This window comes from Morone saxatilis, unplaced genomic scaffold (assembly GCF_004916995.1).
Source record: "Morone saxatilis isolate NCDOM2014 unplaced genomic scaffold, NCSU_SB_2.0 Contig24, whole genome shotgun sequence".
Classification (NCBI taxonomy): domain Eukaryota; kingdom Metazoa; phylum Chordata; class Actinopteri; family Moronidae; genus Morone; species Morone saxatilis.
In genome coordinates this window covers 22,464,263-22,478,117 of record NW_023339807.1, presented here as the reverse complement: position 1 = coordinate 22,478,117, position 13,855 = coordinate 22,464,263, and the positions used below count along the sequence as shown (strand labels likewise).

Below are 13,855 nucleotides of genomic sequence, written 5' to 3'. Positions count from 1 at the left end.
TTTGTCAGGGAGAGAAAAATCAAACTAGTTGGAAAACGAGAAAGCATAAAAATTGTTATTTGCTGTTGACAGGAACACTGTGGCCAACATTTCTTGGCCAGGAATCTTGTGACTGTCCGCACATTGGCTGAGTTTCCTTGTTGCTTATCTCGTAGGAAATAAATGTACTTCCAATTGATTATCACAACGTTGCTCACAGTGTGATTAAGTGGTTAGTGTTAAAGTCCTGAAAGGTAGTGAGGAAGGGGTCATTTCCTGCATCCTATCACAATACTGCAGATAGTTGTTTGTATGGCAAGCATGTTTTAAACCAAAACTCTGCTGTCTCTCAGCCAACCGTTTACTGGGCAATTTCTAATAAGTTTTGACATCTGAAGGGAGGAAAAATGCTCCAACAGACGAAGCCAAATTACATTTTGGATTGTGGCCAATGTACAGCAGTAGTTCAATAATCACGCCGTAAAACGTAGAACGTCCACACAAGCTACATCTGTATTGTCACAACCCTTACTGAGTTAAATCAATGACTGAGTTTGGTTTTGTGTCGTGTGTCAACAGGGGCGGAACTGCTCGCTTTGTACAACCACCCACCAGTCCGAGAGGGCCAGGTGAAGTACTACACTGTCAAGGTGCCACTGCGAGTTCAAAACTGTGATGAAGGGGTTAAAGGTGTTGAAGCCAACTGGCTGGATCACATGACCCAGCACTTCAACAATGGAGCCTCACTGGTCGATGGATACTTCCACCTGGGCAACGTGAACGGTAAGCAGGCATGAATTTCTGTTACCGCAGAACACCGAGGTTTCCAGGGAAATGGATGTGGGACGAAATGTCTCATAAGGAATAAAACAGTTTTTTAATATTCACACATGTTAAACACCCTGTTTTAGGTTACATCTCACACACAATCGTTTTCTTCCCTTAAATATTAAAACAGCCTTCACCTTGGTCTTGGTCTACATGTACTCTAAAAGCTCAGACTATTACAGTTATTAAAACTCCAAAAGATTCAGGAATAGCTTTTTTTTTTAAATCCCTCCACAGTATTATCACTAAAAATGTCAACATCAATCAGATGCCAAATTCACGTCAACCTCTATAAAATAAAAAGCCTGCAGCAGGTAATGAAGCACCTTGGCCTGTGTGTCATTAATTATGCATTAGCTGGCATTCATTTTCCACCAGAAAACAATCAGAACATATTTGAATAACAATTGACTCCTCTGTGTCAAGAAGTGGTGTAATACTGCAGGATTTGATACTGCAAACATACGCTGGATGACTGCAGAAGCTGCAGCAATCAGGGCTCAAACACTATTGGAAAGAATAGATTTGGTAGAGAAATTCATACTTGATGACCAAATATCTTTGTGTTTAGTGCTAACAATCAAATGTTAACATGCTAGCACACAGAATTAAGATGATGACCATAACAAATGGGAGCGTACCTATGTTCCCCGGCGTTTCTATGTTCCCCGTCTTGTGTTATGGGACCGGGGAACCCTAACCCTAACCTTAGCACAAACATACCTGACCCCGGGGAACATTTAGGACCCAGCGCGAACATAGGACCCCGCGGGAACATAGGGATGACCCCGAGGTTTTAAATGAAACTATCTGCGACACTGCAATGATGTTTAACAAATTACAGAGTCACTGGTTTTCACCAGTGTGTGTGGCAGACATAATGATTCCTTCTTTATGGAGAATTCTTTAGAAGACAGAGTTCGTAGAGCTGTTTGGTATCCTCTTTTTAAACTATTTCCTGTTTGGGTTTTCCTCTTCCATCAGACCCCGGCGGCTCTGTGCTTCGCTCTGAGACTGGAGAAATAAGCCAGCCAGAGTAAATAAGAGTCATAATTCATTAATCTGGGAAAGTGAACGCCTCAGCAACTCTGAAACATAGATAATTAACCTGATAACAAATTAGTGCCTCCTTGCATATTTTATGTCCTGAGAATGGAGTAATGAAGTGTATTATTATGATTCATTTTTTTTCTGCCTATTAGGGTCCTCTAACATATTTTGCATTTTTCATGCACTGCTAAGATATGCGTCTCTTGAACAGTTAAATTACTGGGTAGGATAGAAAGCAGATCAGCTGCATTATGAATCTCTGCCTACACTGACTTATAGGGCTGAATTCAGCTCACAGCTTAAGCTCAACCTCTTTAGAAAACCGACAACTTTACAGAGGTGAATGCTGTTACTTTGTGGATTTTGGTCTCTTGAGAGCAGCTGGCAGTATGACATCAAAGCGGCATCCCGTTTGTTGTTAGCAGCTAATTACATCAAACAGCCGTGCGGCTCGGGTTTAGAATCAGTATCCATTCCTGCCGTTTCCATATTTAGCAACTTCTTTGAGACAAGTTTCTGAATTCAAGATGAGACACTCGACACAATGCGGGAGACCAGCTCAACCTCATAAACATCAAGGACATGTTTGACAGCAAAACAGCATGTTAAAGGACATGGACTGACAGAGACAGAAGCATGCAGTTGGATGGGAGATGGTAGTGACAGTGACAGCCTTGTTTTTAGATACAGAGCAACCAGCTTTCATGTCCTGACAGATACACGTGCAGTCTAATGAGTGTAATTGTGTTTTTTTCTAAGACTGACCTTCTTATGCCCAATTTTTTTACACTTATCCTGTTGTACTAATACTGTTTTTACAGTATTTATTCCTCAGATAATAATAATAAAATGCTGAGCCTTTTTTATTATGGATGGTCTGTCAGTCCACCACTTTGGTCCAGACTGAAATATCTCAACAACTGCTGGATAGATTACCATGGAATTTGGTGTAGATATAAATGATGCCAAGAGGGTGAATCCTAAGGACGTTGGTGGTCCCCTGACTTTTACTCTAGTACGACAATGAGGTTCACATTTTCGGTTTTGATGGAAATGTCTCCACAGCCATTGGATGAAAAGCTATGAAATTTAGCATAGATATCCATGTTGCCCTCAAGAGAATTTGTAATCCCTTCACTTTTTTGTCTTGCACCATCATCAGGTTTTAACATTTTAATTAGTCCAATACTTTGGTTTATGACCAAATCTTTGCAAAACTCATTGATATCATTCCTGTCACCCCCAGCTCAGGTTTGTGTTTAGTGGGAATTAGCAAATGTTAGTATGCTAACACATTAAGATTGTTTAGCTTATTCTTGTTTATGTGTTGCTTTACATTTTTTATATCTGGAAGTTGGCAGGTATAGTTTCTGAGCGAATACTCAGCTAAAACAAGTATGCAGTACAGAAGAAGATACTTTTTACGAGTACGATGAGAGTAAAATGTGTCAATATCCATACTCGTAAATATAGAAACTTTCAATTTAAAAATATATATAGTTTTCTTACTCTTGATCAGGAAAATTGCACTGAAGCTCAAGTTTAAGTCCCAGCCATTCAGAGTACGATACAAATACAGTACATTAAGTTTGTGGAACAGATAGAGGCTACAGATACAATTAATGGTGTACTTGCTCATCCCTAATAGCTTTAAACTTCTACTACTAAAAGCCTCTGAAACTAATAGCCCAAATAGCCTAAAGGATGGGAGAGGATGCTGGTCCTTGTTTGAACCAGAGACTTTCAGATTAAAATCCTGCAAAATTTTAAGCAGTTGTAATGCTGTGTAATCTGAAACAGATTATTAAATCCAATTTGGCATCTCAAAAAATACAACAGATTTCCATAATTCATTCACCCAATATAGATATATTTCAGTGCCAATACTCTTGTGCTGTAAGTCAATAGTAGCCACTAAAAGTAAACCCTACATTAACAATCATTCATAATTGTGCTATTGTTATGCAAAGCCCACAATTCATTAACTGATTGAAATTAATCATCCATGCAGCTCTAACCTTCTGATGCCTAAAACATAATTTATAATTAACTTGAAAGAACTCAAAGAGCTGCATACCTTAATCATGGAGGGGTGAAGGGGTAATGGACAATATTGGTGTATCAGCATTGTGATATATCTATATGACCTTCATATAAAGTGGCTTATTGTCTTTAATTGTTTACTTTATTGTTTAATCGTTTTATTGTTTACTAATGTATGATTTTATTTCACTGATATGTATGCTCTTAACCTGCTTATATTTATACATTTATACAAAGATAAACCCTCCTTACTTGAGATTAATTAGCGCCGTTGAAATCTTTTAAAGACTTTTTGAACCTAAAATCCATTTTTATTTATTGCAAGAAGCATTCAACTAACTGTTACTTGACAATTAGATCTTCTTGAGAAAATATGTTACTCTGAAAACATAAGAGTTTGTTGTTTATATTGATTGTTGACCTAAAGTTCATAGATTGTCTGCATCACTGCTCATGTTCCTGTAATCTCTCTGCAACTCTGGCCTTTTCCTAATTACTGTTCTACCTTTCTATTGTCTCTGACAGTCGGTTGTTTGGCATGGTCCAGAGGGACACACACTTGCACACAAAAACACACAAAAACACACCGTATCCCCATGCTTCTTCTAAAGATGGGTTTCCATGGTGAAGCTGGATGAGAAAGCATTAGGGCGCATTGTTTGCATACTCACGTGTGTATATTTGTGTGTGTGTGTGACAGTGAAAGTCCTGTCTGGTGTGGCAGCACTGTTTGCAGTGAGTGGGGACCTTGCCTAAACCACAGAATGGAATATTACTATATATTGAATTGAATTTACAGATCCTAAGCTGCACGCAGGCCCCACTGTCATAAGACACACATTAAAGATTCATACAAACTGTGGCACTGTCTGCTAACATAAATAGGACTACATGCATCCACATATACCTACAAAGACACGCACATACACCCATTTACACTCACATACATACACACAAAATACACATAAATTCACACTACCTCCCTGGATTCAGGAGCAGGATGTGGGGTTGAGTTTGTTTACTGAAGAACTGACAGTAATGGTGTTGACAGGGAGTTTGCCTTTGTTACTTGTATAGCTTAAGCTATCTCCAGAGCCACAATGAGGATTTGTAGCCTGGTTGTGAGACATTGAGCTATTCATATGCATGACAGTCAGCCCTCACTGGTTTCTAAATTTGGGCAAAGCCAATGGTGGAAGAGACAGAGGGAGAGAGGAAGTGAGATTCAGGGAATATGAAATTCCAATAAGGTTTTCTTTTTTTCTTTACTGTGAAAAGAAATTCAGGGAAGAGAAATGATGTGCAAGCGTTTCTCTGAGACAAAAGTTGACGAGAGGTGGAATTAGAACTGCCATGTTTGTGCATGTGTGTGCATAGTTTTGTGCATAAACTGCATGAACACGTGTATCTTCTACGTGGTTGCCGTTATGTGTATATAGGTTTTGACAGCACAGCATGTGTCCTTTCCACCTCTGAGTGGTAGTCACAAGACAGGTTGAGTGTTTTACTGCTGTGTTCACTTAATGCAGTTAGTTAGTTGGTTTTCCAACTGTTCTGTTCAGTGATTTTGGGCATATGACTATACAACAGATGCACTCAGGTGGTCGAAACCTCTTAAAGCTTATTTTATTTAAAGTGAAACGCAAGCCAAATCAACTGCAGGAATCATTGTGCGTTAGGTCGGCTAAACAGTCACACAAACTTATTAAAACAGAAAAATAGATCATGTTCACAGTCGAGGGGCTCAAATGAATTTTTGACCTTAACTTAACTGTAAAAACAAAAGTGAAAAAGGTGACATTTATTTGTTGAGATTCTCATGCGCACTGGGATAATCCCTTTGTTATACATCACTTTGGGCAAAAGTTAAACCAAGGGTGTGACAACATTAGACATTATCCACAAATAACACTGATAGTCATATTTCTGAGGGCATTCTGTGACCCATGCAGTTTGATCCATGGCTCTTCATGTCCACATGTCAAAGCGAGAAAGTCACAGAACTCTCTCAATGGTTGAACTAGCTACTCATGGTCAGGCCAGCACCGTGGTAGCTCACTGCCATTAGTGTGTGTTAGATATGCAGTTCATTAACTATTTAACATGTTTTACATGAAAGACTTTTGGAGAGGATTTCTCCCATACAAGCTTTAATTAATATATTTATCTTGAAATTTTCTCATGTTAAAAATGTATAACTCCATAATTTCCAAATTGGATGCAGGATAAATCCCAGCTGTGAGAAAGCAAATTTCTCATCCTCAATATTTCTGTGTTAACCAAAGTGCTAAAGCCCATTGAATGCATCAGAGAACACCCCGTGGTTCACTCTGGCCTGCGCACATGGATGGGCTCATGCAGTGTGAGAACATATCAGCTGTAACTTAGTGGAAAATGGAAATTAATGAATTGTAGTAAAGATTTAAAATTCACATTTTGGAAATGTGTGAATTAATAAAGCAGAGCTACTGTTGCACTTGCAGTTTTCACCACTGTATTGTCTGTATTCAGGCCAAAACAAAAGCACTATACATTTGCAAACAACCCCTGATATCCAAACATCATGCTGTCCACCCTCTGTTCCTTTTCTACCAGCTAAAGTCTGCCCGGTAACCCACAGGTACCAGCCTGCCAGCTGCCAAACCTTTGGCTCCGCAGGGAAGAGCCACATCCAATCCACACACCCTCGTCTCTTTCTCTCTTTCTCTCTCTGTCCCTCTCTCTGGATGTCCACTCGTCCTGTTTGAAATATAGATAAGCTGTCAGCAGCCTGTCTCCAGCTCTCTGAGGCACCGCCTGGCACACATGTTTAAATCATGTCAGCAGACATGACCTGGGGCAGGGTCACCTTCCGGCTCGTCAGTGGTCTGCTGGACTTGAACACATACAGTATATACTGATCTTTGCAAGCAGAAAAACACATAGTTTAAATTATAGTAAAAGTGTTAAATAAATATATAAATCATAATCCCGATAAACATCTAGTTCATAGTTCTAACTTAATGATTCAGTACAGTTCATGGATGGTTTTACATAGCATGAAAACGCCACTGAATATCTGCCTGTTAAGCAATCCGTTGTAACCCACTGCAAGCTGTTACAGTAAATTGCAATGGTGAACACACCAAAAAACTTAAAACTTATTCAACAAGCTCCAAACAATTGCTTCTTCTCCAATAAATTGCTAAATACACTAAATGTTTGACACTCAAAACATATTTTCTTCCAGTTGGTCCTCAGGGCTAAAAGAACATAACAGTAGACAGAGTGCCAAAATAAAACACGAAAAATAATGCCACTTTAACAACACTACGGAGGCTCAGAAGAGCTTGAGGGCATTTCAGGACAGAGAAAGAATCACCTCTGCTACTCACCCCAGCTGTCTGTTGGACATCTGAGTCTGCAAACTGTCCTGATTTCTGCTCATAGTTTTGGCACACAGTTTGGTTGGACCTGCCTGTTTACTGACCACCTACATCTTTACACAGACATCTTTAAAACATGCTGTGAGACATCAGTTCAACTTTTAGTGTGGCAATAAATTCATGCCCTTCCTTTTTTCCAGTCAAAAATGTGTCTTTGTTACTGTATTGTGACACAAGCTAATGCTCTTAATAGTTGTTTGAAGAACCATACCAGTGTTTTAGCTACTTGAAACTGAACTGAATAGTTTGAAATTTTAAATGTTAGTTGGAAGTAGAGCTGCAACCATTAGTCAGTCAGCAGAAAATAAATATGAAGCTATATAATAAAGCTACTGTATTCATAATGAATTAATCATTTAAGTCATTTTTCAAGTAAAAAATACATGCATTTAATGGTTCTAGCTTCTCAGATATGTCAATTTCCCGGTTTTGGACGAAACATCATGGGAAGTTTTCTATTTTCTATTTTTTTATAGACTCAATTATTAACCGAGAAAATAAAAGTTAATTGATTATGAAAAGAACTATTAGTTGCAGCCCTAGAGAAAAAGTATTCTGGAGCCAGGCTGACTTTGTAGCAGTAGGTGATGCACAGTTGCACATGGCTTCATGGGAACAACTTCCTGTGTCTGCTGTTTGCTTGTTTAAAACACTGTGTGCTAGAAATCGATGTACAACAGCAGGTTTGCAAACATGTCCATGAATATTAGGAACAAACAGCTTCCAAACTGATTTGATATGTGCAGCCAGAGACCTCACATCTACATTCAAACACCCACACACCAAAAACTACTACAAACTCAAAGGACTTTAAGTTTCAGTCTCTGTGTGTCAGCACTGTCTACGCACGCACGGGTGCCTGTTGTTGATCCTGTGTCATGTGGGTGCTGATTTCAGCGGCTGCCTGTCACCGGGTGTCACTCGCTGTCACCCTGCCTCTCAAGCTATCTGAATCTCCCCCTCCATTTGCTTCTGTGTCTTTCAGTCCCAATGCTGTCACTCCCTGTTTTTAGTGTGACTGTATTTGCATGCCTCGCCCTGCGACCTTGAGTATATGAGTCACGGGGGGATGGAGAACAATTTTACTGAGGGCGCACAGTGGTTTTTGCAAGTGTAAACAACTTATTCTCAGTCGGCCCGCCGGCTGCTCGGCTCAGCTCTCAGTCAACAGGCGCAAGATAATGTTTATTCGTGCACGCAACCGGTGCATTCCCCTGATGGACTCAACGCCCCCAGCAACCAACTCCTTCTCATCCACTTCTCTCGTTCTCCCTCTTCCTCTCTCCTATGCTCAGCCTCTGTTTGCATTATCACCAGAGACAGGCAGCTCCCTCTAGAGCAACGAGACAGAAACCCTGTGTCGATCTCACCTGAGTGATCCCTGTCGTGCTGGCAGGGAACCGATGGTGGGCCTCGGTGCCACACATTTTCCAAAAAGGCTTCTTTCCAATTGTATGCCAAGGCCCGCCGAATGAGATAGAGAAATGTTGGACTGGGGGAGGAAGGGGGAGAAGGAGGGAGCTGAGGAAGAGAAAGCACGAATGGGTGGATGGGGTGAACAACGGCAATGTCTGTATTTGAGAGAGCCAGTAGATGTCTGAGAGATGTCTTCAATTGAGCGTGCATGGGTCCTAAATGGGTTTTCAGGGAGGGGGAAATAAAAGAGCCTGTCATCCCTTCACGCTATCTCTCCCTCTGTCTTGCTCACTCCCTCCTTCTCTTTCTATCTTCCTCTCCCTCCCTCTCTCCACGGGCTCTCCAGCCGCCTCTCATCCCCCTATTATTAGGGCCCAGTAATGAAATGTGGAGTGTCTCGTATTGGTGCCTGGGCCCCGGCAAACTGTATTAGTGTGTAAATGGTGTGGGAGTAATGAGAAAGCACTCAGGCCAGCCGGGAAGACTGGACCATGGGGCGTGTATTGTGTCTGTGTCTGTGCTTGTGTGTGCGTGTGTGTGTGTGTGTGTGTGTGTGTGTGTGTGCGCGTGTGTGTCTGCATGTAATGTGCATGGGCATCAAATGAATAACAAGAGACGTTGGGTGGAGAGGGGTCCCGGCTCTTGGGGGCCGGAGTGGTGTTTCTGTCTCGGATGCCAATCCTGTGATTGTTAGCCTCCAACAGAAGAGAGGCTTAGAAAATCTATTTGGTCAGCAGCACACAATCTCACTAGTGGCCTAAAGCATCAACGTCAGTGTCTTTATGTGGCTCACTTAATTCAACTCTTTTTAAGGTGAATTATGCAGGCTTAGCAAAAGGATTTATGCTTTAATGCCTTACGGACTGACTTCATTAAATCAGTGGCTACATTTTGCCATCACTAAAATCTGTCCATCCTTTCTAAAGCAGTGGTTTATCAGTCCTGATCCTCTGAATCTTATCAGCTATTGCATTCACCTTGCTTCCCAGCTGTAATTAGCCTCTGTTTAGCCGTCTAGCATGAAAACCAGCAGGGCTCTGGGCTCTCTGAAAATCACTGATGTAGCGCATAATGTCTCCTCTTCTTTTTTAACATCCCAGAAGGGGAATACCTGCTCCTTTCTTTTACACTGTCTCCCTGCATAATGTATAAGTGCACATTGCTCATACAAATGGCCCACACCACTGGCTATGTAATAAAGGGTTGTGTGTGAATGTGGCTGAGTGATATCATTCCATTTCCTCTGGCCTGGAGGGCCTAAAGCAGCAGCAGCAGAGACAAGACAGACACGCTCCATCCAGTAAATACGCTTTTCACGGCTGGATTTTTTTTCCTCTCTTCTCTTCAGATATGCTGCCTAAGTCGGTGGAAAGTGTCTTCATCTTCCAGGAAGGGAGCGAGAGCGAGCCGAACGTATCCACCACGACATATGACGCGATCGTAGTGGAGCAGTGGACTGTTATTGATGTAAGTGAAGAGATTTAACTTTTTCTTTTTTGAAATATTTTTTGGGGCTTTTGCCTTAAATCAATAGTGACAGGAAAGGGAGGAAAGCAAGAGGGGATGACACACAGCGAAAGTGCCACAGGGTCGAATCGAACCAATGGCCGCTGCAGCGGGAACTCAGCCTAGGTATATGGGGCGTCAGCTCATCAGGTGAGTTATGAGGGTGGCCTGAGACTTTTCCTTTTCTCACACTTTCATAGGTTTTGTGTTCTGTGTCACTGATCAGAGCTCTTTTCTAAAAAGTTGCATAATTATTTTTAATACATACATGCCCTAGCTTCAAGGACACTTTTACTTAACATAATTTATGTCTTGAAAAAAGCCACACAGAGGCCTATTTAAAGCTAGGGCTGGGCAATAATCAATATTGGTTTCTCAACTTCAAATGAAATTGTTTTTTAAAATTTCTGCTGTACAAATTCTAGGCTATTTGTAATTAAAACAGCTTAGTATCCAAGCAATTCATTTATTCAGGAAACATTCATACTAGACAATTTTACACCTTGTGACTTACGTCCAATGCCAGCACTCGGTGCCATTGTAGGAAATTGAGTTCCCTTAATGGATGAAAGTGGCTAATTAAACATAAAACCTGAATAAACCTGAGTGGATAAACATAAGTATTGCAGTTGTTTTCATACATAGTACAGGCTCACTGAATAGTTTGGTGAGTAAGAAAAGGATGTGACTCATAAGCTATGGCCTTCAAAGACACCACATCTCTACCCAAATGAACATGACTGGGAGAAATTACATATTAGATAGCTCTCTCTCTCTCTACCACCATCATCACAGCACCAAATAAGGGAATATCTAGAATAGTGTTTACCCCTCCAGTAGAGGTTCAGAGACTTGGAATCTATGCCAAGGGGCATTGGAGGCTTGTGGCAGCCCAACACCTGACTGTGAATCTTTTTTTAGTTTGTCACCAATCAATCAAGTATTATTAATATTATGGTATTCAAAAATATATTTAACCCACATTGCCAAGCTCTATTTAGAGCACAAATCCTCTTTAGGACTATGGTCCTCTGGCATTGAAATCAGTTGTCCGTCAGATACTGTGCCCTTTCAACCCCTCCTCACTCTACAACCCATCTTTCCCCCAACAACCCCAAAGGCAAATCTGGTAAATCTCAATTTATGGGACATGTGTCGGAGTTGCTTGTCTTATCAGGAGCAAACAAGCCCTTATCTGCCCGCCGATTAGTGTCTCTCCTCAGCACAAGTTCCAAGTTGGAAATTGATTTCTGTCAAGAGTTGAAGGATCTGTGGCCATTTTGTTGCCTTTCATCTGTATGTGTGTATGTGTGCGTGTCCGTGTGTGTTGCATGTTTGTGCATGCAGCTGTATGTGCATGTGTTTGTGGCCCCTAAGTGTGCGTGGATGACTTTGGTTTTGTGTGTCTGTACGTGTTTGCCGATGCTATCTCTGTAATTGAATTTAGACTTTTTTGCGGCCCATGGCTGTCCAAGTGTGAAAGGAGACTTTTGTCCCCGAAATGTGGCTCTGTGATTGTCCAGCTCAGTGCTGATGGCCACATGTGCCAATAAAAAAGACTGTAGTCGTCTGGCGGAAGCAGGAGAGCCTCCCCTCCTCTGAGATGAATGGTAATACTGTTACAGCTTAATGGATTTCAAGGCTTCCTCAGAAACATCAACAGTGAGTGACGCCGAACCGACACCCAGTGTTCCAGGAGATCCAATCAACTCTTCCACTGGGACTTTATCAAAAACTGTTTCACCCGAGCAATCTGCACCATGCCAAATCAGATTGACAACGCACTCTTTCACAAAGGGCGATCAGGGCCTCACATCATCCCTATTCATTGTGATAACTGCCTAAAATTGGTATGCAAAGTATCCTCACAGCTCATTATTGTTTCAGTGCAGAGATAATTACAATGAAAAATAAGGCAGAATATTGATTGCGAGTGGAGTTTTTTCTTCTTCTTTATATACGTCATCTTCTTTCCCCCCCTAATGCTTTACAGTTTTATTTATCCAAAAGTCTGACAGGTGGTTGGATGTATGAAGCTCAGAGAAGAAGAGGAAAACAAGCTTTTTCATTTAAGCAATCATTTATATTGTCGTCAAGTGGGAGTGTATCATCTCAGGGATGGTGTCTGTTCATCAGTAGAGAAAAAAAAGTGTTTTTAATTGTTCCATTTATAAATGAGTTACAACTAATCAGACGATTTGCATGTGAAAAGTGCTGATCTACAGGTGTTCGCAAAGCAGCAGAGTCGTGATGAGCTGTAGAATTAAACCCATTTCTTTTGCTGTACATTACCTTTTTTAGTGAGTAACATTTAATGTGTAACTGATTACATTTTTTAAGTAACTTGCCCAATACAGGTGAAAAAAAGACTGCATACACCCCAGTCTATACTAAAACATAATTTTAAACATTATTAACAGCTTCATAATAGTTAGAGTTAAAATAACTAACCCATAAACTAATGGGTCATAAGATTCTGACTTCAAAACAAATCATAGATAAAAATCAAAGAAGAAAAACAAGTAACAAAAATAAATGTCAAACCAACAAAGTAAGATGCAAGTGCTATGGAAACTAAATGACAAGAGAACACAGCCTGGAGGAAAACAGAACAAAAACAACATACATACACGGTGCTCAGCTTTTAGACGGCTGCGTATATTCTGCATAAAAATGCCATCAGTGCTAAAGAGCTCATCCAGACATTTCTTGTAGCTTTTCACAAAAAGCAAAACAACACAGATTTTGGACAGATGTCCTAAATACATTTAAAGATGCAGCAGTTGCCTGATCAGTTTTTTTTCCTTAGCAAAATGACCTGAATAGAAACCATATGGATGGTGATGAAGTGCTCCAAATGAATAACTCATCAAGGGTCTCTGCTATGAAACTCCAATTAGGACCAGCTTCACATTTTCCTTTGGGAAAATCAATACAGGAGCTGCCTTGAAACTAATGTACTGAAAGCCCTCTTTTCTATCACTGAGTTTCACAGGAGCAATAACAAAACAAAACATGGTCTCCTTTAAACCTCAGCTAGGGTTGGTCTTAATATGTTTGCTCGCCATGAGCTGCTGCAGCAGAATTTATTTATCAAGAGAGACAAAGTGCATTAGCAGGAGGGTGTTGTGTTTTAGTCTTTCTGTATCCAGATAAAACAGGGAAGGAGCACCGGAATCACATAAACATCCATGTATGTGTGTTTTATTAAAAGATGAACTGATATTCACCTTAGCACAGCTAACGCCTATGAGGAGTCTGATGTTTCTTAGAAGCCTCTTATCCTCGCTTTCATACCTTGCTGAAATGTTGTTTAGAGCACCATTATCCACTTTAAGTCTACCAGGCCCAGCAGTAGGTCCATTATGTATGTTGTGCAACAAGCTGTATTCTAAATTCTCAAGATAATACAAAGATTTTACAAATATATCTAGCATGTCATGCTAGTGGGAAAAGGTTTATTAGATTGTGCATATCATATTTTCATCTTATCTAATGGTGCAGCCTTAAAAAACCTCACATCTATTCAATTCAATTCAATTTTATTTGTATAGCGCCAATTTATAACAGAAGTTATCTCAGGACACTTTTCAAATAGAGCAGGTCTA

At 40.5% G+C, this 13,855-nt stretch overlaps 1 protein-coding gene across 2 annotated transcripts in view; it reads left to right on the top strand.

Moving 5' to 3' along the window:
* LOC118336213 (raftlin-like) overlaps positions 1–13,855 on the top strand; it is a 99,995-nt gene that overhangs the window by 66,912 nt on the left and 19,228 nt on the right. For both annotated transcript variants that reach the window (XM_035672814.1, XM_035672813.1), the window contains exons 6-7: positions 559–762; positions 10,090–10,208. In XM_035672814.1, coding sequence (XP_035528707.1) covers positions 559–762; positions 10,090–10,208 — 323 coding nt within the window. The remainder of the gene's footprint in view (positions 1–558; positions 763–10,089; positions 10,209–13,855) is intronic.